The sequence below is a fragment of the Podarcis tiliguerta genome, assembly GCF_965153285.1.
Source record: "Podarcis tiliguerta genome assembly, chromosome: 4".
In the NCBI taxonomy this organism is placed as follows: domain Eukaryota; kingdom Metazoa; phylum Chordata; class Lepidosauria; order Squamata; family Lacertidae; genus Podarcis; species Podarcis tiliguerta.
Genome location: NC_139537.1, coordinates 22148461 through 22175046, shown reverse-complemented (window position 1 = coordinate 22175046; position 26586 = coordinate 22148461). Strand labels below are relative to the sequence as shown.

The 26586-nt window shown below is 45.0% G+C and overlaps 1 protein-coding gene and 1 long non-coding RNA gene across 5 annotated transcripts in view; one reads left to right on the top strand and one right to left on the bottom strand.

Moving 5' to 3' along the window:
• Nucleotides 1–10855, top strand: part of ARHGAP20 (Rho GTPase activating protein 20) — a 74838-nt gene extending 63983 nt beyond the window's left edge. For 3 of the 4 annotated variants that reach the window (XM_083436477.1, XM_083436479.1, XM_083436480.1), the window contains exons 9-15: nt 296–484; nt 5024–5169; nt 5352–5513; nt 7225–7334; nt 7716–7905; nt 9974–10088; nt 10514–10854. In XM_083436477.1, coding sequence (XP_083292603.1) covers nt 296–484; nt 5024–5169; nt 5352–5513; nt 7225–7334; nt 7716–7905; nt 9974–10088; nt 10514–10773 — 1172 coding nt within the window. In that variant the 3' untranslated portion in view covers nt 10774–10854. Of the gene's footprint in view, nt 1–295; nt 485–5023; nt 5170–5351; nt 5514–7224; nt 7335–7715; nt 7906–9973; nt 10089–10513 lie in introns of all 4 variants that reach the window. The other variant, XM_083436478.1, reaches the window with a different exon arrangement.
• A 2367-nt stretch (nt 10856–13222) lies between these two features.
• LOC310675837 lies at nt 13223–18418 on the bottom strand. Its single transcript, XR_014510213.1, has 2 exons — nt 18095–18418; nt 13223–13919 (listed from the first exon to the last, which is right to left on the bottom strand). It is a non-coding gene; the product is annotated as an uncharacterized lncRNA (long non-coding RNA).
• Nucleotides 18419–26586: the final 8168 nt, after the last annotated feature.

Below are 26586 nucleotides of genomic sequence, written 5' to 3'. Positions count from 1 at the left end.
GCCATCCTGCAGCAGTCTAAAATCAGGCGAGTAAAATGAGCACCAAACTGCCAGCTAAGGTTTCGGGAATGAGGGAGAACAGATATTGAGGCTTATCAGAGGAAACATTGCACGGAGATCATAGTGTAGTGTAAGTCTGGTAGAGAGCATTTATTCCGAGGCTGCTGTGTGTTTTCTTTCTTCGTTTGTTTTTAAAGAGATAATAAATATCATTGCAGCATCCTTGGGAGGTGCTCATTCGTTGCCTGACCGCCGCTCAGTGAAAATTAAACCCGCTTCCTCTTTCTTTGATAAGGACACGAGTATCCATTCGGAATTAAAATGAGCCACATTCGTGACACTTTGCCTCAGACCCAGGAATCAAAGGACTGCGTCTGCCCTCTGGAAGTTCAGGAGGCCATCCTAATTGAGCAGCTGCCCCGTGAGCGCCAGTGCCAGTTTGTAATCAAGCCAAGGCGCCTGGCCACTGGCCATGAGCTGAATGGTGAGTCTCTCTGCTTGCAGAAGCTTCGTTCAGAGAACATTTGTCAGGTTAACTCTGTGTGGTAACAAGTCAGCATCCATCCTGGAGAACGGGCAAAAGGAAGCACAGGGGCAGGCTAGACAGGGGGTCGTGCCAAACAAACTTCTTACTCCAGGGTTAGGTGGAGGTGGGGGTATTTTAAGAATTCTTTTCTTATTAGACCAAAGCTTACGTGAAGCCAGCCAAAGCTCGCAAGGAAATGGCCAGATTTCTTCATTTTAGAGTCTGTGCTTGTGAATGACTAGAGCTTTTGTTCAAAGCAATCATACTTCAGCTTCAGAAGGCCTACTTGGCTTAAAGAGAGAACACATTGGGTCTAGTTGTCCCTTTTTTCCGCTGTTTTTTTTCATAAGTGAACATTTCTCAAGGCTTACCTGAATGGTTTATCCATACTTTTGCAATTTATTTATATATCATCCATTCACATATCTGGTCTCCTCTTGAGGGCCTTGGGGAAGTAACAGTACTTAAAATGAGGGGGCGGGGTGAATGGGGGATGGACTGCACATTTGAACTCTCTCATTGCAGTGTTGCATCAAAGGTTGTGGCTTCTGGAACCTCTTTTTTGTGAGTTGAGGAACTCCTGAACGTTTGCAGAGGAGCTCCTGTGTGTGTGTCACAGAGGATTCTGGAAGGTGGTCTGGAATGCCCATGCAGTTCCCATGGGATTCCTGTTGAGCTTCTCACTGTTACTTCCTATGACTTTGGCCTACAGGAGGGAACAGGCTTCTTTTGAGAACTGCGCTCCCTCAGATGCAAGCTGTCAAGGGCTGCCTACAGACTCTGGCCAGAGCCGGAGCCAGTGGTGAATGCAGCCACTCACTTCTCTTGCTTAGCCCCCCACCAACACCTCTCTCCTTTCCCCAATTTCAGTCATGGTGGGGAAGCTTGTGTGCTAGATGAAATGCTAGATAAGCTTCCAGTTATGAATTTGGTGAGGTCCCATCCAGGCCCTGTTTATAATCTTGTAGAAGAGGCTGCTGAACCAGCCAAAACAGTTCCTTTGTTAAGATAATGGCTTTGGTTGGCCAGTTATGTACTGCTATTTACTATATCCAAAGAGGTAGCTCTGTTGCCATAGAGATGAATGGTTGGACCATTTCCCATCTCACCTGACTGGATGCTACCATCATTTTAGGATGGGGGGGGGCTGTGCAAGAGAGAGTTGTATGTATAAGAATTTGGCTGAAACTGAAAGCTGGGGACACAGAAGCATGTCTTGCTTTGTGCTGATCCCAAACTGTGGCTGCGGGGGCTTTCCTTGGAAACCTGGTGGGGAAGCAAGATCTGTTGGGGTGTTGACGCTGCGAGCTCCTTCAGCCTGTGCTCAGGTTGTGTATATTGGTAAATGAAACCATATATCCTAAAGACACCACCATCTCCACTGACCATAATTCCATGGAACCTGAACCCTGGGTAAGCACAGGCACCTCAGCACTTTCTTGCTGCTTGGAGATTGGAGTTGCATGCAGCAATACATAGAAGACATTGCCTACTGTTTTCAGGACTACAGCTTTGCATTGTTTTTGCTTAACAGAATGTAATACCACTATCTAATGTAAGCGAGTGTATTATAGCATAGCTGTTCCAGGCACAGAAGACACCTGCCTTCTCTGCCCTCCTGCCCAGGCTCCTTGCCACATGGTTTGCTATTTCTGAAGCAACTTTGCAAGTATAAAGGACATGTTTATTCTCTAACCCATCACAGTCAGCAAAATGCTCCAAGTGCATTGACCAGGGCACCCTACTTGTGAAAGCGGAAGTAGTTTCCAAATTTAGCCTCTCTTATGACCTCTACAAAGACCTCTTTCAGATTCTCTTCTTTTGTTTGGAGTGGTGATAATTTCCACATTCAAGCTTCATATAATGCTTCTCTGAACCTCCAGTATCTCTGTTGCATCCACACACTGCCCCTTCTTATCCACATTCATATTATGACCCTTTATAGCTTATCTTTTCCATCTGGTGTAGGCAGACACTTCCTGCCAGGCTGAAAAATGTGTAGATCCTGTTCTTCTGTGTTCATCAGGAGTTTGTTCTCTGTTCTCTGCGGAGTTATTTGGCAACAGAAGCACCCCCTTGTGGTTATTCAGTGCTCCAATAAGAAGCATTGCTCAGTAAACCCTACCGGACGTGCATATATTCATTAATTTTTCTAGAAACAATGATGGCTAGAAACTTAAGAATCTGAGCAAAGCGTCTTAAACTCCCAGCTTTGTTGCTTTGTGAAGTGGTTGTATATCTTTGCTATCTTTAGCCTCTACAATTCTTAAAAGTTAGCAGTCCAGAATCCAGAGAATTGTCTGTTGCTGCATCATTGCTGCAGATGTTGATCTGATTTTTTTTATATATAAAAAACAAACATCAGTAGGAGGCTATTGGGAGCTGCATATAGAAGTGGGTTGTTATTTTTAAAAATGTTAGTGCAGATGTCTTTGGCTTTTGTTACAGAACCTGACCTTCCTTTGTCTCATTGTACTTCCTTCTGGACATCTTTTCTGCCTGCTGAGATGCCATATGGCAGCTGCCCAGGCTTTCCAGAATTCACCAGCAGTGTGAAATACGTTTGCATAGGAATTAGATTGACAGTTGCTTCCAAAATGGATGTGCATTGCCTTGCAAGGCAGACACTCTACAGCTCTGTTTTTTGACACAGTCAACTGGCCAAGTCACAACTTGAGTACAAAAATATATCCAAACCATTCTGTGTAAGATAATCCTTTCCTTTCTGAGCAGGTTTCCACCACCCCCTCAATATTCATGGGCAGATGTCCCAACATTCGCTTCTCCACACAGTCTTTTATATTGATATTGCTAACAATCAATGTGATGTATTTTATCATTGCAGAGGGTCTGCCCTCCAAGTACTTATATAGCCATCTCTTACAAGACAACTGAGCACTGTCATTTGGTCTCAAATCTTAGTAACTGAAGAAACACAGAAGTCTGCTGCACAAGTAGAGCTGTAATCTTGGATACAACCCAGTATTTTTGGATCGATTTCATGCCAATTACATTGATGCAAATTACATTTGTCTTCTCTTGCCTACGCAGCTTCCCCCATTCTCTTCAAATGCCGGTTTTAACTTATAAAGTGTTAAGCAGCTGCAACCCAGCACTTCTCCACGGAGCTCACATAGGAAAGGGGTTGAAAGTGAGACTGCCCAGATCATAACGCTGCTATACATATCTGCAGTATCTGTCTGATGCAACCTTACTGAAAATCAGCAGGGCCTTCGTGAACTTGGGGTTACGTCAACTGCTTCTGGTTCCAAGAAGATAACTGCTACTGCTGTTCTCTCCTCTGGCCAGCAGCCATGTTAACACAGAGGGCGCAGCTGGTTGCTGAGTCTGGAGGCCTTAGGCTCCAGAAAGGTGATTGCTGACACTGCCACCCAGTGCAGCATCTGATTCCTGAATGGTTAAGTTTCTAGATCTCATGGTTTGGAAAGACAATTAAGCAAAAAACTCCTACCCCAAAGTCTGCATTCAAAAGCAAGCCAAGCAGTGATAGTTTTCACCAGGCTGCTATGCAGTTGGTATTTTTCATTTTTACATCACTGAATATTTTGTGGAAAGAATTCACCAGCCAAACAAGTTTAAAACAAGCTTTAAAACAAAGTACATTTTTCAGTCAAGTGCTGCTGACTTTTAAGCTTTTAGCTAAAAGTATTCTTCCCATTCCCATGGTTAAAGCAAACTTCTGTAATTACATGCTGTTCAACAAAAACAATTTTCACCTGCCTGAAATCATATAGGGTAATATTGCATGATCAATATTTTGCTGTATAACATGGTCAGGGATGGGGAACCGTTTTGGTTCTAATGCCATTTTTTATCATTATTATATTTCTTTATTTGATGGGTCTCTAGTCTGCCTTTTAGAGTATAAGACACTCCTCGCCTTTTTGTACAGTTGCATTGGACATAAGTAGACTTTCTGTGCTCCTTCCCCCTTATGAAGGGAAAGCAACATGGGGAAAAACAAAAACCACCTGCACCTGCAAAAGTTTCGGGGTGGTCATATGCTTTGTTTGCAGTAAGTGCATGTCCTATAATTTCCTATTGAAATGCCATAACTATTCATGCCACAAATATTTGAGATAGCGGGGTTAATCCCACTTGCATTGCACTAACCCCCCCCCCCCCCAGTAATACTCTTGTACCACTGGGGAAGTAAAGCAGAATAAAGCTGAATAAATCCAATCCTAATGCAATATTTTTGTGTCAAGAGCATGTTGCGGAATGTAGCTGCAAAACACCCATCTGGAGAAGGCCTTAGTGAGCTGGATTTTTAAAATATGCCCTTCATCGTATGAATGCAGCCATCGCTAAACACATTTCTAGGAATTCCTCTTAAAGCCATGCACGTTACCATATAGTGTGGGTGCCAAACGGAAGACGGTTGGTTCATCGCAACCACTAAAGAGAAGGAAATAAAGGATATGACATGACTTTGCGTGGTGTAGTGTAACAAGAAACCTCTTTCTTTCCTTGCAGAGTGTAGCCAAAAGCCACTTAAAAGGAAAAGATCCACTATAAACTGGGCCTTCTGGCGGGGTGCAGAAGCTCCTCCTTCCCCAACCTCTGCCCAAGGGAAGCTATTTGGACACCCTCTGCCAGACAAGCTGCCCAAGCCAATCTTTGTAAGTATCCCATACATTCAGTGACTGGTGACTGAACTTCAGTAGAATCCCTTTGTTGTTGTTTTTTGAGATTATCTATGACGACTCATTTTGCATACCTGTGCAAAAGAGGACGTGTCCTGGAAAAATAGGACATATGGCAACCCTAAATATACATATATATATTTCTTTTTCTTTAACAGGACATGCTTTCTTTCCTGAACCAAGAGGGGCCTTTCACTGAGGGCATTTTCCGACGTTCTGCAAGTGCAAAATCTTGCCGAGAGCTAAAGGAGAAGCTTGATTCGGGAGCTGAAGTGAACTTACTCAGCGAGTCCATTTTGGTGATAGCATCTGTGCTTAAGGTAGACAGGCATTTGTCCTCCTTCATCCCCTCTGCCACGCTCTAAGATTTATGTTATGGATTCTGTAGCCTAGGATGTTTCTTTTTTTGAACCAAGTTAGACTTCCAAAATAGTCATCTGTGTTGATCTTATCAACAACTGGATTATGGGCATTCTTGAACTATTTTTGGACTCAAGAATAGGATTTCCACTGGGCAGCCAATTCAGATCTGCTCTTCCATAACTGAGCCATCCTTTAGCCTTTTGTTGTGCCCATGGTAGATCTCTTACTCTCCTCTATGGGCAGGTCCACAGTGCAGGGATGGGAGGCCAGGACGGTAAAGAAATTCCTGCATGGCTTCCAAAAAAGAAAACAAACCTTGTTAGGAATTTTAAAGAAAATGTAACATCTTAGTAAGGAGAGAGAGAAATCAGAGCAAGTGTCTTATCATAGAGGCTCCTGGTGGCTTTCAGGATGTTCTGTAATGGAATGTGTTGATGTCTAGATTATAAGAAATGTTAGTGTAGTGGTTCTAGGGGTTGCTCGTGCGTAAGCCGGTGCAAACACCTGGCTGGGTTGCCTGAGTGAACCTTTCCTGTCCGGACAGCCACTCACCCGTGGCTGTCTCAATCGCTGACAGAATCCGTCAGTAGGCGTTTCTTAAACTTCTTCCAGCAAAGAAGCTCTTTGACGCCTAGTCTTCTCCTACTCTCTCTGCGTGAAAGCCTTCTGCGCAAGGAGGGCGTAGGCAGCGGAGGACCTCTACTCTCCCCGCTGGTCCCCGGCAAGGAGTCATGGGGCCGCTTCCCCCATCTGCTCCCCTTCTCCACTGGTGCTACGCTGATTCTCTTCCCCAGAAGATGGGCTGCCTCTCCCACTCCCGGGACGCTCTCCGGAATCCCTCTGGATTTTGCTCTCTCCCTCTGGCACTGATGGCAGTTCCCTGACAGTTAGTAAATAGAATGAGCTACTCGTGGGGGAGTAAGCTGGGATAACTGGGGCCACAGGATAACTTCAGAATAGGATAGGTTTCAAAATGCAGGTGCTTGATGCCAAACACATGCTGATGGATGAAAGAAGGAATAGCCACCATGACACCCTCCAGATGTTGTGGGTTCCAACTCCCATCATCCCTAGCCATGCTGGAGGGCACCACATTGGTCACCCTTTCTTTAATACATAAGGAGATGTTTTATTTGCTCCTTTGGAATTTTGCCCTTCTTCCAAGGAGCTCAAAGGGGCTATCCAAATAGATTTGTGTAGTAAGCCTCGGAGGTTGGTTGGGCTAAGAGGTGCTGAACTGCATAAGGCTACCCTGGCTGTGTTGGACTTTGAGACAACATTTTGTTTGTTATTCTGCATTGGCTGATAACAGATTAATTTTTTTCAGTCTCAAACCAGTGAAGTTGCTATTGCACTCATGCCCTTCTCATGATCTTCCCATAGGAATCTGGTTGACCACTGTGCAAGCAGAATGCTGGGCTAGACAGACCTTTGGTAATTAGCTAATTGAAGTAATTAGCTACTGTTTCATTTACTCTGTGAGAAATGATTCAAATCCATCCATAGCAATCAAAATGGTTCAGACAAGACCAAAATTGTTCAATGATACACTAGTAGACAATCGTATGATCTACAGGGATTTTGTTCCAGCAGTTCCATGGTTTACTTATTATGAAACAGTCCCCCACAAATGGTTGCTCATCCATACTTTTCTTCCTTCTTCCTCAGGATTTTTTGCGCAATATCCCAGGCAGCGTTTTCTCATCCCAGCTCTGTGATCAGTGGGTTTCCTTAATGGATGAAGGGAACGATGAAGAGAAGATAAAAAGCACCCACAGGTAGAATTGTTTGTGTAACTTCCTGTGCTGCTTCCAAAAACGAATACCCAGAAAAAAGCAGAATGTTTGAGGTGCAGTTTTTGTTGCAGACAATCTTATAAATTTAGATTTGATTGTTCAGCATTCCATTTCGGTCCCCTGATCAATCTTCTCACCTATTCATGGCATGCAGGAAAGAAGATATATGGTGCAGATCTCTGTGCTTTAAAATAGAATGTGGGGAGATTTATTTACTTTGTGGATTTCCACTTACCATGAAGTGGGCTCCAGATTGGCATAGCTAGGAGGCTAGGCTGGGGAATGGCAGAAGGAAGAGTCTTGAGTGTAATTTTTGCAAACAGTCTTGTGTTCTGAAGAGTTGTGTGTTTTGTGTGTTGCTAGGCTAATGGAACAACTACCTGGAGCCAATGTGATGCTGCTGCGTTACCTGTTTGGAGTCCTACACAGCATAGAAAGGCAGTCTGAAGACAATAAGATGACGGCGTTCAATTTAGCAGTGTGCATTGGACCCAGCTTACTCTGGCTACCGGCTGCCACAAACTCTTGGACTGAAGAAGAATTCACCATGAAAGTAGGCTAAGAAACAGTTCTGCTTAGAAGTTCTGCTTCAGAGTTCTGCTTCAGAAGTTCCCATAAAGTGGCAGAAGGGCCAGTCTGCCTTAAAATTAAGCTATTTGCTGTGTAGGCAGGGCAACCTTAGTGAGTTCAGACCCAAATCCCTTGCTCCTGATTTTTCCCAGCTTTTTAAGCTCCAGCGTTTACAACTTTCTACCATTATATTATCTGTTTTACTTTCCCTACTTCATTGGTCTTGCTCTGTGCACCTGGCCAGAAAGCTGGTGAGATGCATTACTTGGGAGGAGGTGGTGAGGAACGTCTTTCTAACCTAAGTTTTTCTAAGTTTCTAACCTAATACCATAGTATACCCTGTTCCTTCTTCAGAGATCGCCTCTAGAGCTAGGTGTGTCATACATAGCTGCTTTTGAAGAAACAGATGAGCCTGTGAGCAGTATTCAGCTAAGTTGTACGTATGGTAGACCCATGGAAATTAATGGACCTCACTTAAATATGTCCGTTAATTTCAGTGGGTCTATTCTGAGTAAACCTTGGTTGACTACTAACCTGTATTACTGAGACAGTAAAGATTTGTGATGATCCAAAATCCCAGTATAACTTTTGTACTGGGAAGGCACAGTTGCAAGATGGGAGGTGGGATGCAAATAGTGGCAAAGAGTTTGCCTCACTCCTGGTGCCATTTGCGCTACCTGCTTGCTTGGAGCAATTTCTTCAGTTCTTCCTAGTTTCTTCTATCCAGAAGACACTAGTGTGAGGACAAGAAATGTGACTGCATGGCTCAGATTGAGGTCAGGAATAGGAAGTAATGCTTTCTGCCGTCTGTCTGGAATCACCTTTGGAGGTGCAACTAGGAAGCACTGAACAAAAAGCCTTCTCCACCCAGCCACCCCTGGCAGCAGCAAGGAATGCAACCTCTGCTGGCAGTAGGACCATGTGAACCGACACCAGAAGCAACAGAAATATGTGGGCAGGGGCACAGCTTCAGGAAATCTTACCACCACAACACTGACCACTCCCAAGCACCCAGCTTCAAGGTGCTGTTGTAGCAAAAAGGACAAAAGCTATGCCCATTTCTTTTTAATGTCTCTGTTAGAGACAGGAAGCTTAGATGGATCTGTCATTAGCTTTAAGACCACTTTTGTACAGTTAACAGAATCAAGTAGTAAAGTTCTGCCTCGACTGTAGCCAGTGAGAGTTTGCTTGTGTGCATATTCTCCCACACACAAAAAAGGAATCAACATTTTTATAGAATCTTTATTTGAGGAAGAGAGAAAGACATTTCCCCCTCTGTGCAGAGAGTTTTTGTTTGTGGACAAGTAGCCAAATGTGCAGCTTCCAGTGTGCAGCTTGAAGTGTTTTAATTTTAAAAAAGAAGAAGAGGAGGGGATCAAATTATTTTGTTGAATGCATGCATTTGCCTGAAGCCAGTGGTGGCTCCTGTGCTCTGTTTTGCCCCAAAAATGAATAAATGTTATTTTTGTTAACTGAAAAGACATGCCCGCACAGATGTTCAGCTAGGTGCTCTTAAAGTCAAGAGCACCAGTCATCCCACCCTGCTTTCCATATGCATCCAATAACTCTAATAGGGCACTTTCAGATTCCAGTCCAGTCTTTGGGAGGCAGCCTAGAACAAACAGGTTGAACTAGGAGGAATTGTGTGGGAGGAAAAGAACTGGCACAGAAATGAGAGCACACAACAGATGACAGGAGGCAGGCAGGCAAGGGAAATGTTCTAGCGCTAAGCAGAAGAGGAAGGCGTTGTGGAAAGAGCCTGTCCTGTGCCAAGGAAACAGCAGGGACTGGAAGGAAGGCTCATTTGCTTTAAAAAGTTCGTGCTAATACATATATATGCTTTCTGTAAAAGAAGCATTTGCATAAGTGCACATTTGTCTATAGCATACAACCCCAGAATTAAAAATGATGCGCTACATAATGTGATATGCAGAATGTGATAATGGGAGGAACAAGAGGGACTTCTTGAGGATGGACCTGTCAAAGGAGGGCCCAGCTGGAGCTTTGTAATAAACTATGTGGTTTTCACAACTATTTTTCTTTGCTTGCAGGCTTCTGTCCTCATAGAGTTTATGATTCAAAACGGAAGCAGGATTTTTGGGGATGAAATTAATTACATCTTTGCAGCCATGATGCCCCAAAATGACAACCAAGAAGATAGTTCAGGTAAAAGAAACTTTTTTTAAAAAAGTAAAGTGGAGAGAGAGAGTGAGAGTGATTATCTAGCATTTTGACTTGGACTCCATAGGAAGCCTGTTTGGCATCTTCTCCATAGTGGTTGTAATATGTACTCCAGGTCACAGTATGGTACAGGGAAGTGGGCAATGTGTGGTCTGGATGCAAGGCTCCTGGGATTAAATCTCATAAAGCTGACTGAGCAGCCTGCAGCAAGTCCACTCTCCTCTGTCTCTGTTCTGAACCATCACAGGATGGCTGTGAGAATGACCAAATTTAAATTAAGAATGGTAAAATACGTCGCCTGCTGCAAAATAGTCGATAAAATTCTGCTTATGTTTTAATTAAGCGATGTTGCTTTTGATGGAGTGAGTGACACCTGAGGGTGTGCTGACACCTATTTCATCCTCTTGCAGATCTCTCTTCTGTTCGTCTGCATGACTCCTCATCCGACAGTTTGGAAAATGAATTGAATGACTGCGCAAACCTCAATAAAAAAGAGGTGGGGAGCAAAGAGGTGGTGTCCCTGAGTGACATAGATTTGGACCTACTGGAAGCAGAGGACCCCCAAATCCACTGCACCTCGTCAGGAGAGCACTCTGAATGTGAGTCTGGGTATTCATCAACACCCATTTCTGATGCTCTCGAACCGCCTTCTCCCACCACCTCCACTTAAGTTGAATATTTGCTCAAGGGTGAGCTTATCATCCCTGGGCACTTTCCCTTCAGGGTCTTCAAGGGGAGACTTTGAAGGGGAAGCGCCCAGGGATGATAAGCTCACCCTTGAATAAATAAGTGGCGGTGGTGGGAGAAGGCGGTTCGATGCATCTCTCTTTTCACTGCTATGGCTTTCTGGATCATCTTTGCCCACATCAATCCCCACAACCCCATGACCTTCCACAAATCTCCACAAATCTTCTGCCAAGTTGCCAACCAAATCTCAGCCAGTGTCCATTTCTGCGGGCTTCCGCCACAAATCTCCACCAGGAGAGCACTCTGATGCATCTACAGATGCATCAGAGTGCTCTCCTGATGGAGATTTGTGGCGGATTTGGGCGGGGGTTGTCCTCTGCTTCCGGCAGGTCCAAATCAGTGTCACTCAGGGTCAACATGGAGTCCCTACTCCTGTTCTCTTGATCTCATTTTTAAGATGCATCAGAGTGCTCTCCTGATGGAGATTTGTGGCGGATTTGGGGGGGTCATTGATGGAAACTTAAATGAAACTCCGCCTGAGTTAAGAAACCCACTGATCACAGAGCTGGGATGAGAAATACAAGGAACTCTGCTCTTTTCACTGCTATGGCAAATATTCAGTCTAAGTGGAGGCGGTAAAATGCACAATCAAGAGGAAAGGAGAAGTCATTTTCTTCAGCAAACAAAGGACATACCCAGACTCGCTTTCAGAGTGTTCTCCTGATGAGGTGCAGCAGATTTGGGGGTCCTCTGCTTCCACAATATGAGACCATGGCAGTCCAAGAGTCATAAAGGCAAAATGTCACAGACATTTCCACACTTCCTTGGACCTTGGATCAGGGGTTGGCTCTTTCTCTGGCCTGCGCGAAGAGAGTCTGGAGTGGCCTCCGCCCCAGCATGTGGCTAAAAAGCAGAGCCTCCACCATGGAACGAGAAAAGAACTGTCCCGTTAAAATAACCTTGGAGTCACAAGCGTATCCTTTGGGTGCCAGGAGAGTAGTTCTTCTGAGGGAGCTGGGCAGCTCAGCAGCCTTTCCTTTAGACACTTATCCTTGACTCTTGATTTTAAGGCAGAGTTTTGGTCAGTCTGGGCTCCTTAGCTATGGTATCATATTGCTCTTTCGAAGCTCCAAGGCGTTTGGTCCAATGGAAGTCAAGGATAAGTGTCTCTTCAAAAAAGGGAAAGAGCCTCTAAGCAGGAAGAGTCCAGTCTTTCATGGTGGAGGTTCCGCTTTTTACCCACATGCTGGGTGGAGACAAGCAGGCCTTTTGTGAGGAGGCCACCCCAGACTCTCTTCACACAGACCAGGGAAAGAGCCAACCCCTGATCCAAGGTCCAAGAAAGTGTGGAAACATCTCTGGCATTTTGCCTTTATGACTCTTGGATTGCCATGGTATCATACTGCAGAAGCAGAGGACCGCCCCAAATCTCCATCAGGAGAGCACTCTGATGCATCTACACCCACCTCAGATGGATCAAACCGCCTTCTCTCACCATCTCCATTTATTTTCTGTCAAACTGTACAGAAGCCTGCAAGCAAAGAAAAATAGTTGTGAAGACCACCTAGTTTATTACAAAGCTCCAGCTGGGCCCTCCCTTGGCAGGTCCACCCTCAAGAAGTTCCTCTTGTTCCTCCCATTGTCACATTCTGTATATCACATCTGCCTTAAGAGAAACTCTTGATTCTACAGCACTTGCAAATAATTATACACGTGCTTGCTATTCAGTTTTTCTCTGATCCATTCCTGTACATTCTAAACATTTATTTTAAGGCAGTTTCACTCTTAAGGCAGAGTTTCATTTAGTAGGTTTCCATCAATGACCCATTGACCATCAGTGCTGAAGACAGCACCTGGCTCGGGTCTATGTTCAGCACTTAGATTAAGGGAGGAAGGGGAGGGGGAAATGAAGAGCTTTCTTCCTCTTCCTCTTCCTCTTCCTCTTCCTCTTCCTCTTCTCTGCTTTGCTCAGCCAAAAGCTCCAAGGCGTATGGCCCACTCTGAAAACGAGTCAGGCTATGCATCTACATCCATCTCTGATGGATCAAACTGCCTTCTCTCACCACCTCTACTTATTTGCTCAAGGGTGAGTTTATTATCTCTGGGCACCTCCCCTTCGGGGTCTTCAATGAGCTCTCAACACCATCTCTCTGTTCACTGCTATGGCTTTCTGGATCATCTTTGCCCACATCAATCTCCATAACCCCATGACCTTCCACAAATCTTCCACAACAAATCAAGTTGCCAACCAAATCTCAGCCAGTGTCCATTTCTGTGGGCTTCCACCACAAATCTCCATCACGAAAACACTCTGATGCATCTACACCCATCTCAGATGGATTGAAGACCCCAGCTCTCTTTTCACTGCTATGGCAAATATTCAATGTAAGTGGAGGTGGTAAAATGCACAATCAAGAGGAAAGAAGAAGTCATTTTCTTCAGCAAAAAAGGGACAGTTTTAATTGAAGCATAAATCCTGCCCTCCTATAACTTACAACTCCCACGTTTCGTGTGCATCTCCTAATTGTGTTTAATTTGGATATTACATTTTTCTTTCCCTTGTGAATTGTATTTAGGATTGTATAATATATATTGATAAAACTTTGCTATTGTATATGTTCTGAAATAAATGTGTATTTTTGTACTTGCAAAAAACGCTGCTAACTTTTTGGGTGGTTCGGGCTCTGGTGGTGATGTGTATCCATTGAGTAGTGTATTTTGAAATAAATATAACATTTTTTGCCATAAAGCTGCTGGGATGAAAACTGCTGGGCAAATGGCATTCTTCTTGGTGACTTTTCATGTTTATCTCTTCAAAGAATGAGACGTTCCTTTGAAAGTAGAGAGCACAATTCATAAATAATTTTCTCCACTGCAGTCCTCACAGAAATAAATTGCAGTCACGCAAGAGTCCCCACACCATTGCTGGATATTCCTGAGGATGACTTGGAAGTTATCCATGTAATATTCAGGGTGATCCATGTCCGGTCATCCTCTGGTTCAGTGATTATGATGAGGAGGTTGGGACATCCATCTTCAATTGCTGTTATAAAGACTTCTGGGTTTAAACAATCTGCTCCTCTCCTCTTCCCTTGGGGTGGCTTGGAGAAATTTGCAATATAATGACACCTGTAGATGAATTAACATATATAAAAACTGTTAAAAACAATTGCAAATAAAAGCAGTGTGTATGTTTTTAAAAAAAGACAGAACAAAACACTAAATATAAACAGTTTAAAAGAGCAACACATGCATAAAATCAACTCATATCCAGAACTGATAGCAACTGGGATAAATATTTTTGAAGGCTAGTTGGAAAATGAACACCTTTAGCAGGTGCTAAAGACCTAATGGAGAAGACGCCCGTTTAATGTGCAATGGGAGGGAGTCCCCAAGAGTAGGTGCCACCACTCTAAAGGCCCAATTTTGACAAAGGACCCCTTGAAACTGGGATAGCTCAGGCAGTAGAGCATGAGACACTTAATCTCCAGGTTGTGGGTTTGAGCCCCATGTTGGGCAAAAGATTCCTGTATTGCAGGGGGTTGGACTAGACTAGGTGATCCTTGTGGTCCCTTCCAACTCCATGATTCTATTATAGGGTGTTATCTGCAGGATGCTCTCTCCTGCAGAACACAGCAATCAGTATGTAGTGGATGGTGTAGTTACAAGGTATTTATCACACTTGGCTCACAAGTTACCTTACCAGTCATTCATCCATAACTGAAAGTCTCAAATTGGTTTGTGTACATGTGAACTGAGTCCCCATCTATCTTTTCAGATTGCAAAACAGTGGCTCCTTCTCTTTCCCTCGCAGCTCCCTCTGGTATAATTGCTTCTCATTTCTGTTACCCCTCTTCACCTCTGCCTTCCCTTTTTGTATTAATTTAACCTGCCTGGAATGGTTTCAGTCGCTCTGCCGTCGTGACAGAACAACAGCCAGTGAAACACCCACCTATCAAAAGCAACAGGGGTCTTCTGGGCTGAGGGTGAAAGGCTGTAATCCTGGCACCAGTTGCGTCATGACCTTTCCTCGAAAATGTAAGGCTTCAGAAACATGGCATGCCAAGATTCTCATCATTTTAGCAAAGACTTCCTGAGGGGAGGGGAATGTTGTTTGGTGGGCTCAGTGCAGCCTACATACCATATGTTTATCTGAGCATATGGAAGAATCCAGAAGGGATGTCTAGTTATCCTTTCTCATTGTAATAGTTTGGGATGGTGTCAAAATTTGTGGTAGGGGGAGCTGGAAAACTCATTCCTGATTTTCCAAGGAGATCTACTAAAATGGCTTAAAATTGTTTTGCCCTTTGTCTTGTTTCATGGGTTAAGGCTCTGTTTAGGTGGGAAATAGAGCTGACCCATGTGTGAGTAATTAAAAAAAGAATTAGCTGAGTGTCTAGATTCAAAATGTGGGGCTTTGCACACTTTCCAGCAGGACAGAGCCCATAGCAGAGCTTAAAACACTCTTGGAGTTAAGCAGCAGCATAGTGTGGAATATAGATTGTTCAGCCCTTTTGCATATCCTGTTTAGTCTGCTTTAAAGCTTTTGCTCCTCTCTCTACCCCTCTAGCAATGAACAGGCCACACACTGTTGAAAAGCTTAGAAGCTTTACTTATTAAATCCAAAGATCAGGTTCATGTGTTATTCCATGCAGCAGCAAGGATAACATAAGTAGATTACTTGTGTGCAACAAGCAGAATGTAGTTTCAAACATGCAGTCTGAACTTGGACCAACTTCAGACATGTCCATACTGGTTGGTTACATGGTGTGGAGAGAGAGTAAGAGAATGGGAATAGAAGCAGCTTCACTTCCTCACAGAGAAGAGGGGGCATGACCCAGCCAAGTCTAGGAACAGAACTCTACAATCTTAACCCCTTCATGCATTAACTTGAGCTATCTCAGTGGTATGAAATTGCATCCCAGTTCAATTGCTCTTACATACAACTAGTCCAGGGGGTGGCTCTAGCTATGGTTGGCTTCTTCCTTCTTAAACCCTTGTGTAGAACTGCAGGGAGGGCCAAAGTAGGGCTGGTTGTCTCTGTCTGCCATTGACTCTGGCGCCACCTATGGTTAGCCTCCCTGCATTCCGCCCCCTAGCTCAGTGGGCAACCAGCCATCACTGTAGGAAAGCAAACTGTGTTTCTTCTGCTGGAAAAAAAGTATTGGTATAAAAAAACCAATAAGAGGGAAGGCTACATCCCTAGTGCCTACTGCCTGAGAAATCTCCACTAAAGTAAGTTCACTTTCATAGTTTCCGCAGGCAGAAATATGGTCTTTGAAATAGCTGGCAGGAAAGTCTGATCTCAAATTCTTGGCATCCATCTGTCTCAAGAGACAACTGAATGCATCTCTCGGGGGGGGGGGGGAGTCAGACCACTGCATTAGGGTGGCTTCCCCAGTGTGTATAGAGGTCCTGGGCTCCCCAGACAAGAAGACCCCCCTCTCGACCTCAATGATGTGGTCCAAAGCAAAGCAGAGCAATACATTTGGCACCAACTTGGCTTCAGGACTTTCCCGAAGGAGGCATACAAGGTGCCAACCAACCATCTTGGGGACTCCACACCGGATTTGTGTAGGATTTACTCCTTAGTCTTTCCTTCTCCCGAAGATATCCCACAAGGCAGCGGATGTTTAGGGTCAGAGTTTTCTTTCTCCTGGATGGGCTACCTTTCCAGGTGGATGAGCCCCAACTGCCCCTCACTTCCCTCCACACCACGTGCCTTCTTGACCAGTGAACCCAGTTGTGATGGCCTGGGATTTGGACTCGGAGGCTGAACCTGAGGAATCCCAGCCTGCACAGGAGTCCCCGCTTCCAGAACCAGCTGAGCCAGGGCTGGGGCTTGAACCTGAAGGGCCCTCATCTGTGCTGGATCCTCAGGTGCAGGCACCAGCTGAGTCTGCTCTGGCTCCTGAGGTGATGGAGGACCCATTGCCTGCAGGTGCTGCACTCTCAGCCCCGTCAGGGGAAGCTGAGGTTGCCTCTGGGTCCAGTAACCCTCCAGCCTCTTCTGAGCTGCAGAGGCTCAGGGCAAAGAGGCGGAGGGAACTAAGTTCCCGCAGGAGGAGTGCTCGCCTCCAGGCCAGGAGAGGCGAGTCACCTGTGGACTGGGACCACCCTATGCCTCTGAGCAGATAAAAGCCAGCCAGCCCCAGTCCCAAGTTGCGGGAGCAACATTGTTGGTAGCCTGTTCCTGCCTGCACCCTGTCCTGCTTTTCTGCCGGAGCTCCTGACCTCACCCGACTCCCTGCCTTGGACCCCGCTTCAGCTTTGACAGACAGCCTCAGGACCAGCACACCAGTATTGGTCTCATCTGCTCAATTGGTCAAAGCCTGTCTTTGCATGCAGGGGAAGTCCCTAACTCAACCATGGATTTGAGACCCATCAGCTACCCTCACTTCATTTAAATGGCCAATCGAAGCTATTCCCGGGGTATGGCTGCTGTCGTATGCTGACAGCTTCGAGGAGTCACAGGTGAGAGCTGAGAGCAGGGTAGAGACCAAAGGTGGACAAACTACCCCAGAAGGAGCACAATATGTCCCCCCACCAGAGTTACTACCCCTCCCCCAACAAGAAATTTACATCCCAAATATGATGTAAATATATACAATGCTCATTACTTACAAAATACTTTACATGCCTTGTTTCAAAGTACACTTCCTGTGCATTTATCAACATCAGCTGCAACAGCAGGTGGGCACCATTGATCATATTTGATTAAACACAATATTAAGCACCATGACTATAAATGAAAAGTGTTGTTTTTATGTAAGGGGAGGGTAGGGGTGGGCAACGATTCACCAGCCAGCTGATAATTACATACTTGCAAATGTATATAGCCTTGGTGCAGCATGCTGACAACATGTGAAATGTATTCTGGACTTGCAAAACTGTGATAGATTAAGAGGGAAGGTGGGATATCCATCACCCTCTGGCTGTGATGAAACAGACACAACCAGGCCAAACGCTTTGAAAGGAAAAACGAATTCTCAATACAAAGCCTGAGCAGATTTGGTTACTATTTGAGTGGCAATATTTGCTCGGATTTGTAGCTGCCAGGAGAAACATAACATAAATCCAGGGTCCTGCAGATTAAAACATTTTGCTGGCAAAACACAATAGGCCTATTTAAAGTGACGTTACAGCAAAATTATTTGTTTTTATTTACTGAATTCCCATGCCACCCTTCATCCAAAGATCAGAGGGCAGTTTACAATATGAAAACACAAAAATGCACACCATAGTAACAAACAAAAGCAATAAGCCACACACACAGTTTTAAAGGTCATCAATTGTTTACTTACCCCAAGGCCTGAGAAAGAAGGAATGTTTTTGCTTGGCGCTTAACGCTGTGTAGTGAAGGTGCCAGGTGAGTCTCCCTGGGAAGAGCAGTCCACAAGCGGGGAGCCACCTCAGTGAAAGCCGTGCTTGTGTTGCCACCATCTGAACTTCTCACACAGGAGACACATGAAGGAGGACCTCAGATGAAGAGCTCAGAGTCTGGGCTGACCTATAGAACATCATCTTTGTATACGTGGTGCTCCAGCAAAGTTTACTCTGAATTTGTTCGGCAAGATACCTGATGGCGATGATCAAGTGAAAACCACCTATTACATCATTGGTTGCTATGGGCCACAAGTGAAGAATATCATTATGATGTCATGCTATGAGGTCAGTTCTTCCAGATGTTAAGACTTAATACTGAACAAGCAGTTGCAGCCAGACTTTTACTATCGCATCTAGTTTTGCCTGTGGTGAATTGTTCCGGCAATGAAATATCTAGCATTAATATTTGTTTTCTTTTATTTTGAATAGGTTAGCTTATGTTTTCATAATTTTTTTTTTCTTTTGCAAATACAGCCAATGTTAATCTATTTCCCCCCAAGCAAGTATGCCAATGAAAACTTTAGAGATACTTCCCTTCTTGTCTTAGTTTGGTAAAAAAGAAGAGGGGGGAAAAGAGTAATATTTAAGATTTGCTCATCCTCCCAGCAGCCTCATTCCATATATGAGGAAATAGACAAGAGGTTAAGAGCATTGCCTAAAGGCACATTGAGGGAATTGATGTGAAACCCAGCATTGAATATTCGAAAACTTCACCAGGGTCTCCAGTTTTGAATTTTCCTCCGTAAACCAAGGTCACTGTGGTTAAGTATAAAATATGATCACGTCAGAATTTCACTCCTGTGGCAACATTGGAATTACAGGCACATTCGGCAGAATGCATTTCATAACAGGTTATTTGACTTGAATAGTAAGTGACAACAGGATCAAGTGAAGAGAAATGTTTTCTGTGTTGAAAACGCGTCTCTTAAATAAGGTCACTGAATGGCTAAATTCTGGACTATTTAAGCTTGGCTACGGCTAGTTGTCCCCTAGAAACAGGTACCCGCCTACTTGTCCCCTAGAAACAGTTGACATTTTCAGTCAAGCCACAGAAAGATTTTGATGTGATGGAAGCCCAGGGCAGCCCTCGCGTTGAAGGGAAGTCCATGTTCAGCATACAATTCACATTAACAAATTGAGCTCATGTGCCAAGCTTAATAGGCCTCATGTGGGAGACGTGTCCCATTTGGAACCCAAGAATGATGCAGACCCCCCCTTCTGTGTAAATGTGGATGAATTAGTCTGTGTATCCACTGTGACAACAATATGGCAGCTGTACTAGCAAAGCGAAAACATTTGTGGAGGCCGACACGCCTAGCTCTGGACCTGAGGGACGCTGCCCGTAAGTCAGGGAACTCTCCTGTTTAAATGTGCTTCAGATATGAACTCACCAGGCGTATTTAGGGAAGGACTGACACGTTGTTTTTTTTGTTTTATAATAAATAAATGCTATCTTCAGACCTTAGCAAAGCTGAATAAAGTGTAGTTGAATGAGTGAGTGGCTGAGTGGGGAGAGAAGAATATGTCAAAGCACGAAGAGATCTCTGCAAAATGATTTTCTTTTCTTTTTGCTATTGCACACACTAGGCATCTTCCACATCTTTGCCTTGGGGGCTTTTTGCTAATTCTGGCCTGGCCACAGGGCTGAGGTTGTGAGAGTCTATGATTCTATGAGATAGTGACTTGCCTAAGGGTAAAATGCAACTTACAATGGCATGTTTCCCTTGTATAACATTACTGCAGGGTATTGGCAGGGGAGAATTGATAGGCAGGAGTGGGTGGGTCAATGTGTAATCCTCCTCTCACTCCTATTTCCCCAAGTGAGTTATTTTTAATCATCCCACCACCCAGCCAGGCTCCGAAATCATCCTCTAGGGTGAGAATTAGCAGGCACAGGAAGACTTCAAGTACACCTTTCCCTTTGTTCACCAATTCTCCCCTGAAAGTGTACCATTGCCATACATTATCTCCTGAAAAGGGTCTGGGAATGTGCATTTGCTGAAGTGATGGCTAGTTCCTGCCCAAGGTGAACTGCTGAGTTCCTGCCTGGCATCCTTATGGAAAGTGGACTACAGATATTTAAATAAATCAGCAGAAGTTGGGAGGCAGTCGTAAAGCTGGGTATGCTGGCAAACAGCTACGCAATAGGACTTTTCTGTTTCAACACTGGGTAGGCAATGTAGGTCAAGGAGCTTCCTGTGACCCTGCCTGCCCATGTCTCGTTCTGCCGCTATGGTTTCCGAGCCAGCTGAAATAACATGGGCAGCAGGGGCTGTCAATCCCTTGTTGACCCCCATGCAAATTCAACATTACACTCAGCAGATTGGGCCGTCACTCACAGTGATGTGAAGCAAACCGAAAGATGTGGTCTGCACTGTCGAGTCGCATTGCGAGCCGTCGTGTTAACGGCACACGACACGGCGGTTTTGTACATAGCCTGGCACCAGATTGCAAAAACTGCTGATGGGCTTGTGCTAAAGAAGGAACAAATGTCTCCCAAAGTGTAGCATATATAGAAACTTTTCCCAGGCAAACTATGCATTGCATAGTAGGGATGCTTCAACGACTCATATTTGGGAATTCCAATACCTCTCCCAGACTAGCATGAGGCTCAAAACTAGCATATCCATGTTAGGCAAGCTGGTGCCCTCAGATGTAGTGGGAAGACGCTCTAGAATTGCAAGCAGCAAAGGAAAATTAAACTACTACTAGCCTGGTCTTGCTGAGTGAGATTCTGGCCCAGTCAAAGGTTTTGACATCTTTGTGTATCCTAATTGTGTCTAAGACAAAACACACATTATTTTCTCTATGGTCCTAAAGGTAGCAGATAATTGATGGCTGCCACTTCCCTGCTCCGTGCCGATCAGATATTTGTTTCTAAGACTACCCCCGCCCCAATGTGCCACACATATTTGCTCATTTTATACGCTGTGATAGTTTGCCGCTCTCAGGAATGACAGAATCACCTCCCTTCTGTTTTACGCATCAGTCATTCAGCAGCGACGCTTCTGGCTGAAGAGTGTGTTTCTGTGTCAGGCAGGAGAAGGTTGACAAGTTGAATACTTATTAGCTCCTGCGGTCAACCCTGCAGGCCCGAGTGCATAGACATTTGTTTCCATTAGCAGACTGAATAAATATGACATAGATGAGACAGGACCTCCCCGCCCCCAACAAATAAACATAGAAGACATGAGTAAACAATAGAGATGCTTAAATGCATCTCCTGGCATTGAATAATTGTAAAGAGTTGCTGCTTTGAAATTTGGCAAATTACCGTATTTTTTGCTCTATAAGACTCACTTTTTCCTTCCTAAAAAGTAAGGGGAAATGTGTGCGTCTAATGGAGGGAGTGCAGGCTGCACAGCTATCCCAGAAGCCAGAACAGCAAGAGGGATAGTTGCTTTCACTGCGCAGCCATCCTTCTTGCTGTTCTGGCTTCTGAGATTCAGAATATTTTTTTTCTTGTTTTCCTCCTCCAAAAACTAGGTGCGTCTTGTGGTCTGGTGCGTCTTATAGAGCGAAAAATGCGGTACTTCTACAGCCTTGTCACTTCTGTTTGATTGAATTATTCAGGGGCCCTCTCCGCCCCTTCTGGCTTTGTGGGCTGGCTCCCAAGCCTCCTCTCTGAACTGGCCTATTGCTGGCCAGATCATCCTCCTGCCACCAAATTGGCCAATGGTGGCAGGAATTACAGGGCATTTCCTTGGGCATGGGACCAGCTAACCAATGGTGGTGCTTGGCCCTGCATGCCCAGGGTAGGGATAAATTCCCATCCTGCTGGGCCCTTCGGTCCTCTCCCCAGAACAATGGCTCTGGGGTTGGTATCTCTCCACCATCCCTTGTTGTGAAGGCTGATGTGTCTCACTACATTATCGACATTTGCATATTCATACTAATATGCCATCGCCTGTTTGTTGACATGTTTTCCTCCAACGTCAGCTTGTTGGTCAGGTGGTACAGTATTACTCCTAGTCTGCCATTCTGGAAGGAACCAGGTTGGCAAAGGCTGCCCTGTTATCTGGAGGACAAGGCAGATGCAACATTTTCACAGCAGATCCAGGAGACCCCTCACCTGTAGGTTGTGTCTCCCTTTGCAATTTACCTTGCAAGCAAATGTCTCAACAAGGCAAATGTTGCTTCCTGTTCAAACATAAGAACCTTGCAGGATCAGGCCAGCAACCCATGTGGTCCAGTATCCTGTCAGCCAGATGCCTATGGTAAGCCCATAAGTAAGATGAGCACAGCAACACTGCTATCAGGTTTGCTCCGCCACTCCTCCTGCAGGTGGGCTACATACCTTTAAAATATTGGTTAAGGCTCCTATACACATTTATCCTTCATATTAAAACAAAGGCAAACAATAAACTCTACAATTCTATTATTTAAAAAAAATCCAGCAAACTGGCCAAGGGCTTGTGGGGGAGTAGAGGCAGACATGTTTTGGTGATGTCTTCTTCTTCTTCTTTGGCAACCAAAGTGGGGACATAGGTTTCCGGGTGGGAGTTGATCATGGTGAGGGTTTGCCAAACGTGCCTTCCTCATAGCACATTTCTCCCTTTTGTCCTGAGTTCGAGTGTCTTCAAAGCCCATGACACCTTTGGTAAAGGCTGTTCTCCAACTGGAGCGCTTGCAGACCAGTGTTTCACAGTTATCGGTGTTTATACTACATTTTTTAAGATTTGCCTTGAGAGAGTCCTTGAACCTCTTTTATTGACCACCATCATTACACTTCCCATTTTTAAGTTTGGAATAGAGCAGTTGCTTTGGAAGAGAATAATCATGTCATAGGTACACAGCCATAAGCACTTTCCACTATTGGCTTTTCCCCTGATTCAAAAAGGACTGTGCTGAAAACATGCAAAACTCTGCTTTCAGAGCCTACTTTGGGACAGAAATTATGTTACCCTGCTTTCAAGATACAAGTCCTGGTCTGAATGTGTTACTTCACCCCCTTTGAACCTTGAATACTTTTCTGGGGAGGGGGTGGGAACCCTATCTATCTGTCCAACTGTTGCATTTTGGAGGCAGGGTAATAATCTTTTCAAAGTGGATATTTAAAAGAGCAACAGCCATGACCTCGGCCATCTTTACAGCAAAGCAGGCAGCATCACGTCTCCAACAATATGATCCATCTGGGCTGCCCCCTTCCTTGACTCCCGCGGTATGTTGACTTTCACTAACAGGGTGGATAGCATCACCCCTCTGGCCCCTGTCTTTTCTGAAAAGCATTTCCAGTAGGGATGGATGGTCCAGTTCTTTGGAAAGAGACACCAGTGGAAGTGTCAAAGTCACCTCCTGGGCACAACACAGGAGACCAGTGGCTGGCTGGATGTCCGAGTCAGCTGAATACACAGCATTAACTGCCCTGTGGGCATATTTACGTTCCTTTCAGTGCCAGCTCCCCATAAGCAGAGGCTTGTCAGAGGAAGACATATTCTTGCTAAGTGATAGCTCTGGAAGTGGTATGCCATTTGAAGCAGTTTTAGCGACAAGATCAGGCAATGGACCAAAGCTAGAGAGATGTCTAGAGACAGACACCTAGAAGAGGCACGCGGAGAAGCAGAGTCTAATCTTGCGGCTAACAAATCTAACCGTGCATTGACACACAATTCTCACCTTCCTTCATACTGGGGGGACCAGCAAGAGACTTTGGAGATTAATAGTAGGCCACGGGCATTATGATAATTTTCCAACTATTTGCGGAGATGTTGCAGCATAGGTCTTAATACTTGGGTTCTGAAACAAGTTGATACTCTGTCAATTTCCCTACCTTCTACAAATCTATACTCCGGAGGCTCCTCTATTAGTATACCAGACCAGGGGAGACAACACGCCTCCTAACTAGTTTGGGATTCTTCTTTTCTCTTCAGAAGATCTATCCCCTTCTGACTGACTGAGACCCAAGTACAGTATTCCCTTACAACTCCACTTCTCCTTTCTCAGTTTCAACATCCCAGTTCTCAATTATCTGTTTATTCTAAAAAAACACACAAAACTCTGTCTTTCAATCAATCCCCTAGCTCAAAGACTTCCTCCCCTAGCTGTAGATATTTCCTCAGGGCAAATTACACAGAGCTAAGAGGCTATACTTCTATCCAGCTGAACGCCAAGAACCTCAGCTTTTGACTGCTTTTCTTTCCCCCCTAAGTACTAGCTGTATCTGCAACCAATCAAAATGAGTCTCCAGTCCATCACTCTGAAAGTTAACACCACCACTGAGAAGATGCCTTTGCCAGGAGTCTTTTTTTTTGAAGGCTTATCAAAGGACCGTTCTCTATTTGAAGGTGGGGCAGACGGGGCTCGCCCACCCAGGAAGGTAGCTGTGATGGAAAGCTCAGGAAGACCAGTGTTTGGTGATGCAGTGCTGCGGAATTCCACCAGGACTTAAGTTACAGGCAGATGTCATGGACTGATTGCACACAGAGCAATGATGGGAGGAACCAGCTGGGAGACCACCAACACCCCCCCCCCCAGGGAAGAAGGCCCAGAGTCCAGGGAGGAGTGATGGGAAAACAACGAGTGGTTAGAGGGAGAAGGCTATGAAGAGGAGGTGTCAGAAGCTGATGAGGTAACAGGGCTTGGTGAGAAGTGAGTGTGGCAGGAGGAGCCCAGAAGCTTAAGCAGAAGAGGAGGAAAGCCAAGAGGCAGAGATGGGTCTGGCTGGAGAAGCTGCATGGGTGTCTCCTCCTCCTGCTGCAACAAGCTCCCCTCCCAGAACCAGGAGAGGCATACAGAGGGTGGAGCATAAGTTCATACAGGCACAGTCTCAAATTGCTTGGGGAAAACCTGGAAGAGGAGGGGACTTAGGCAGCTGTGGGGAGGTGGGGACTTTCAGTCTCAGCAACTGCTTCATGGGGGCAAGATCTGCCAGAATATGAGTTGCTGTGCTCATTAGGCCTGACACTCCTCTGCTGATCCTGTTTTTGCTAATAAAGAGTTAACTCCAATTTGCGCAGTGTGGTTTGCTGCTGCTCGCTCCTGTCAGTAGTCTATTTAGGGAAGCTTTTAAGGTTTAATAGGTTATTGTATTTTAGTGATTTGTTGGAAGCCACCCAGAGTGGCTGGGGAAACCCAGCCAGATGGGCAGGGTATAAATAATAAATTATTATTATTATTATTATTATTATTATTATTATTATTAGGTTGGGGGGGGAGAAGCTAGGCCAACCCTCCCCGCCATCTCCTCCACAAAGCACCCCTCTTGTAAAAGTAACCCAAACCAGCCTCTCTCAGAACTGGTGCACCCTTCAGCTGTTACATTGAATTGCCTCTGTACAAGGGCAAGTTCCAAGGCTCTTGCCATTTAAGCAGTTGCATTGGCTTATAAAGAAGGGAAGTGAATCTATTAACACTTTAACAGAAAGGAGGAAGTCTCTGTGCTAAAACTGACATGGAGAGCATTGTTAACAGGACATGGCCAGCTTGCCTACGCACCCGAAGCAAGGAGAACTAAAGGTAGAAAGAGGAAAGAGGCCTTTGTTGCCAACTCAGATCTTGTAGCACAATAACATTTCTTTCCATCTCGACCGAAACCGGCCTTTCTAAAACATGCAAAGGAACTCGCAGCTTGCCAGACATGAAGCCCTGAAGTCAGGCTAGACAGAGTATTATCATATTCGACTGCAGCCGCCTTCTGCGCCTACGGGGCCTTTGATGGCTAGAAGTCTTGGACTCCTCCCGTGAGAATTACTCAGAGGAAATGTCAACTCATCCCGCATCGTTCCAATTTATTCTGCAATTCTCTTCCGCTCCCCATCTCGCAGTAGGAATGCTGCATCGGCTGCTGGCTGGGAAATTAGCCCAACGGAGCAAGCCGAGCCGCTCTCTCTGCCCAAAGCCAAGGAGAAAATTGAATGGAGACTTCTAGTCTGTCTCCTCATTAGGCCAGCGAGCAGCAGCAGCAGCAGCCTTTACTTTCCCCAGAGTTGCTGCAGGACATGGCGGGCTGGCGGGTGAAGAGAGGGGAGCCAATTTGCTACCCATGCTTGTTAGCGTTCAGCACGTGAGTTGATGAGTTTAAAGCCAGACAGCAAAGTTCTTTCAAACAGCAAACCTAGACAAACCTTCCCTTTACACTACACCAGAGGTAAGTTGGGAAGCAGAAAGAAAATTGCTGTGCCCTAAGAACAAAGGGTAACTTATTCTCCTTCATGGCACACAGAATAATCTTCAAGATCTTAAATTTCCAAGGCAGAAAACCAGGCAATTAATTTTAAATGCACTGGCTTTGCAAGAGAGAGATGTTTAATTCTTTACTTAACCTATTTCCCTATCATACAAGCTTTTCAATGATATTAGCACTAGGTTTTTCTCCAAGGAGCGTAGACTGCTGCTGTTAGGTTTCCAACCATCCATGCCTTTTTCCAGGATACTCCATTCCAGTTCCCCTTGTTTCCCATCCCCCTAACAG